At 41.9% G+C, this 5,504-nt stretch overlaps 1 protein-coding gene across 1 annotated transcript; it reads left to right on the forward strand.

Moving 5' to 3' along the window:
- Window positions 1–379: 379 nt before the first annotated feature.
- LOC143906767 (uncharacterized) lies at window positions 380–1,909 on the forward strand. The gene has a single exon (XM_077423023.1). It carries the CDS (start codon window positions 528–530, stop codon window positions 1,872–1,874), a length of 1,347 nt encoding a protein of 448 aa, XP_077279149.1. The 5' UTR covers window positions 380–527; the 3' UTR covers window positions 1,875–1,909.
- The last annotated feature ends 3,595 nt before the right edge of the window (window positions 1,910–5,504 follow it).

A 5,504-nucleotide genomic window follows, 5' to 3' on the forward strand; every position in this document is an offset into this window, starting at 1 on the left:
AGATCAAAATTGCATGAAGCGCACACCATCCGCGAGACGAAAATCGCTCTGAGTCCGTACGACGATAAGCGATACATTATACCCGATTCGATCGATACGTTACCGTGGAGACATTATCAAATACCCCCTCCGAAAACGTAGTGTATTGTATGTATAAAATGTAATAGTATAACGTAATGTATGTATGTATGTATGTATGTATGTATGTATGTAGGTATGTACGTAGGTATTGGTATATGTATATACGTATGTATAGTAACGTAACGTAATGTAACATAAGGTAAGGTAATTATGGTACGTGGCAAAATGTGGTTGTACAAGGAATAGTAACAGTTAGCTTAAGTAGTCATCAAGCAGTAATTAGTATTGAAACGAATCAAATCCATTTAAGAACGGAAACCGTTTGTCAATATGTAGACGGTAATTGTATAGATATTGAAGGAAGATATACTTATTGGGAAACTATACCTAATGATTATTGCAAATTCAGTCATTATGACGTACTGTATGAAGGAAAGGCAAAGAAAATGGTTAGCGAAACAAATGATAAACTACAAATATTATATTCCTTGTCGACACAAGATGTCACATTCGCACTTACGCGAATCGGCGAAGAGGTTCTTTGCGGATACACCCTAATTAAAACAGAACACCCAAAACTTGGAATTTTAGAAACAAATAAAGGAGATTCTTTTGCACGTAAAAGACCGTTAGCTATTGAAAACATAGATATTTTTGCCTACGTAAATTCAAAATTCGTTTATGTAGAACGACACATTCGCACACAAATGAATCGCTTATACACAGACGTATTAAAACAACGCTGCAATTTGGAACGGCAGGTGATAAAAAACGCGCTTAGCCTTGCGATGCATGCTCCCGACGACTTCGTGTACCAAATCATGAAAGGCCCAGGATACATGGCCGTGATTTCTGGAGAAGTAGTGCACATAACGAAATGCACCCCAGTGGAAGTAAAAATACGCCAAACCAGAGAATGTTACCAACAATTACCTGTATCGAAGGGAAACGAAACATATTTCTTGACGACCCGAACGCACATACTCTTTAGAACAGGAATGCAAATCTCGTGCAGCAGGATACTTCCTACAATGTACCAGCTAAACGACGGATGGTACCGCATTACACCGAACGTAGAATACAGCAAAGCGCCCATGATAATGGAACCGATGACCAAGCCTACCTGGCATTACAGCGATCCAGGATCCCTGACTGCGAGCGGCATTTACACCAATCAGGACCTCGAAAAACTGAGGGATCACATAATGTTTCCCGCCGAAAAGGTCGGAATACTGAACACTGTAGCACGAGGCGTAAAGGGGGAACCGATTATAACGCAAGGAATATCACTCTCTTACCTCTTAGATGAGGACTCCTTGCAGAAAATCACAGAGAACGCCTGGAGGAAAATCTGGGGAGCGTTCTTAATTTTTGGCAATGCAACCGCAGGATTAATCGGAATGTACTTCTTCGCAAGGACGGCAAAACTGATAATTGACACAATCATACACGGTTACGCACTACACACTATATACGGATGGTCAATACATCTAGTCGGAGCACTGTGGGACTCGGTGACCAATTTACTACTACATCTGGCGCGAGGGACATCGAAGGATGACAAAAAACAGGGAAGAAAGGCAGGAGCACCCCCGCTCCCGGTCGAACAAGAAAACACTGCAGCGGACACCGAGCACGCACATGTCGCACATGTACACGAACACGAACACACACACGCACATACTCAACTTTTACGATCTCCTTCATATCATATCGCTGTGCAAGGCAATGTGGAAAATGCAACGAAATCTAGTGTCCGCAACGGAGCTCACAATACGTATCCACAGCTATAAAAAAATTTTTTTTGTTTGTCCCTCTCACGTTTTGTTCCCTCTCCAGAAATCTGAAGTAATAACATAAGTTAAGAATAAATGTAAAATCCGAAAACTCAAGCGTTGGCCAGTACAATCTTGACTCTCGAAGAGCGCACAAGCCGTATAATTGTTCGTTACTTATATAAATTCAGGTAAACAACTATATTATACACACATATACACTAGAATAAGTTTGATTATAAAATTGTTAGTATCATGTGCTCGTTATTTAGATTAAAATGCCCAATCAGTCGAGGTTGCCGGATCTCGAAATTATATGTGGCGAAAAGCAGCCACAAATATTAGCCGTGCCGCCTCGAGCGCGACACGAGGGGGCGCCGGGACTTGATGAACTGTCACACGAGTTGATAGGGAATCTCATGAGAGGACGGTCCAGGCCCCAAAGGGCTCTTCTTCGACGACCGGGCCGTCTCAACCAAGCCTTGTTCGAGGAGCTCAAAAGACCTCCTCAAGAATTTCCTCAGGGAGGTCGAGTGGGACCCTTCCCAGTCAACGTTCCCGATGTCCCCCCAGCTGCGATAGGACGTGCCAGATTTTTGCACGAACTGGCAAATCGAGAGCGACCCTTCGCCAATCCCCCAGCTGTACCAGGGGGGCGAGCCAGAATCATGGCTGAAATCATTATACAAATGAAGATGGCTGGTCGAGGACATGGTGCTCCCATTCAGCGCGAGTAAAAAAAAAAAAAATGATAAAGTGGACTTAATTAGTAATAATTTTTTTTTACTTATTTTTTTTTGTGTGTTTAGGCTGTACTTTTATATACTTCATATACATATATGTATATATATATATAATTTTCCTTTTTCTTTTCTTATAAATTTTTTTAGTCCACACATATATATAATTTTTTTTATTACTTTTTCTGTATCATTGTTCGGTTAAATATATGGTACTTATACACGAATCCACCACGCTTCTTCTGAATTATAAGCGCACAATTACCCTTCTTTAAAAAATATATTTAATATAAAATAAGCCTCGGACCGAGATACCTAATGAACGGCGACGCGTTATACAACATAAACGAACAACATTAGTTGCCTTATATACGTTTTCTTATACATTATTATTGCATTGTCATACACAAATTCAAACTTTTACTACCGTCTACCGTAAAATAAGACAATAGAAATAAGCGCGAAATATTAATGCGAGCGAAATTAATCCAAAGCGTAGCATAAGTACATTATACTATTTTATATTCATACGTGGCAACATAACGTACCACGTATGACTTAAAGAGGAAGGTGTTACGTACGGAAATTTTATATTTCCGACGACGCACGTTAAAAGTCTTGAAGGCTTAGACGACGCACGCTAGGCTCGGAATTCCGAGGAAACGGCCAGGGTTAGTGTAAATGTTTAGATTATCTTATCGGAGTCCGTTGAAGGGCTGGGGGCCAGATGGGCCCGAAACTACGCTTCTAGAATGTTCTAGAAGCTTCTAGAATACCTCCCCCCTTAAGGCGCGTAAGAAAAAGGGGGTAATCTCGCGCGGGAGATTCCGGTCTTTTTCGGGTATAAATAGGGCGGAAAAACGCCGCGGAAAGCAGATAAGTTTTAACTTCGGTCTTGACTAGACGTAATTCTCAGACTCTCTCCTAACCTTATTCGATTTCCTACGTTCCGCTATACGCTAAGTTCGAGCATTCGCGCTCAATTCTGGGACTTAGTCCCTACACTATCATACCTCATAAGACCGCGGTTCACGCACAAGTTGTATTGAGATTTATAGAATAAAGGTAAGATAAGTTAAAAAGAAACAAGTGTAAAAATCTGGAATCTCATTTCGTATTTTTAATCAACAAATCGATCACTTCTAAGATTCGACTCGCAGTTGTCGCTGACAAAGCGTGGCGATCTGTGCTGGGGCGCTGACGAAGAGTGTGGCGATCCAGTACTTTTGCTTCCGAAAGCGTGGCGATTACGGAGTTGGTTTCCAGAAACAGACAATAATCTCGACAAATTCCCGAAAGTGAATTTGACCTCTACGCTGACGATCTGAGCGCTGATGAAGAGTGTGGCGAGCAGAGGGTGTGGCGGATTGGTTTTGAGCGCTGCCGAAGAGTGTGGCGAGCTTAAAATTCATTTTCGTGAACGCGGCTAAATGACGAAGAAAGGAGGTAGGCGCGTTCGTATTAAACAAATCAGATTCCAGATTAAGCATGCAGTCATTTCTAATCAAGATCCTCTCCCCTTCCTCCAACAATTGCAACAATTAGAAAACGCACCCCCCTTTAAACCTATTCCTGTCGATTTCGACGTTGATTATCCTAATTATAACCAAATAAATAAAGCTGATCCTCGTTACCATACGTATAAACTCAGATATCTTTTCGGTCCCGAATAATAAAAATAATAATAATATCCTTCACACGACTTGTCCAAATCCTTGGTAAATTGCTTAAATGCATTGACCAAAAAACGGACGAACTATAACAGTCAGAACGTGACAACACCGTGGTTAAGAGTCCTTAAGCGATTGCAGGAGTAACGTCGACGGGCCGCATGCCGATCGTTCGATGCTTGCGCGCGTTGTACTCCGCGATGAGACGCGGTAGTTTGTCGATCCACTTGTAAGTTCCGTTGAACGTAAACATCTTCCACATGTTATTCTTTAACGTGCGATTGAATCGCTCAACGACCGACGCCTTCAACACCGAATATGTGGAATAATGATTGATGTTGTGTTTCCTCACGAGACGTTGCACGTCAGTGTTGTAAAATTCCTTCTCCATATCGGTTTGTAAGTTTTTCGGACATCTCCCGCTCTCTCGAATTATCTTGGCGATAACTTCAGCCGTCTCGCTTCCACCTTTACTCTTGAGCGGTACAACCCAAGCATACTTGCTCAGCACATTGATGACGGTGAGTATATAATAGTAACCTTTGTTGAAATGTGCAGAGTATGGGCGCATCTCGACAATGTCAGCCTGCCACAGGTCGTCGTATTCCCGAACTATGACGTGTCTTCGTGGAAAATTTCTTCTCGCTGGAGCATACAGTTCTTCGACAAGTCGTTGCTTCTCGATATTTTTACGTCCATCAAATGTCATGTTTTTTTTTAGCGGTGCGTAAAAATATGCACAAAGAAATTATATTATAATTTATATCTCAAACTTTTTTTAACAATTCAATAGCTGTTTATTTCCATTCATTGTCCTTCAATAGCCGTTCTTTGTCTGCCGGTCGTTCTTGGTCTACTAGCCGTTTATAGCCATTCGCTAGCCGTTTATAGCCATTCGCTAGCTGTTTATAGCTGTTTCTGAGTCGTTCGTTAGCCGCTTGATAGCTATTCCTGAGCCGTTCCTGAACCGTTTGTCGTTGCCGTTCATCGTCGTCCGTTAATTGTTCATAGCCGTTCCATTTGTTGCTATCCATTGTTGTTGCTGTTGTTGTTCATTTTTGACTCAGCGGTGGCCAAATGTCGAAGCTCGTGTATCACAATCCGTAACGCTTGCAGATCCTTCTCGAACACAGCCAGCTTCTCGTCTGACTTTCTGTCGATTGCTCGACATTTTAAAGCACTGATCCACGTATAGTTTGTTAACCACATCATCATCAGCTTCCGGTTGTGCCACGCGT

Source organism: Temnothorax americanus, unplaced genomic scaffold, assembly GCF_048541705.1.
Source record: "Temnothorax americanus isolate GAGA-0224 unplaced genomic scaffold, ASM4854170v1 Scaffold76, whole genome shotgun sequence".
Classification (NCBI taxonomy): Eukaryota; Metazoa; Arthropoda; class Insecta; order Hymenoptera; family Formicidae; genus Temnothorax; species Temnothorax americanus.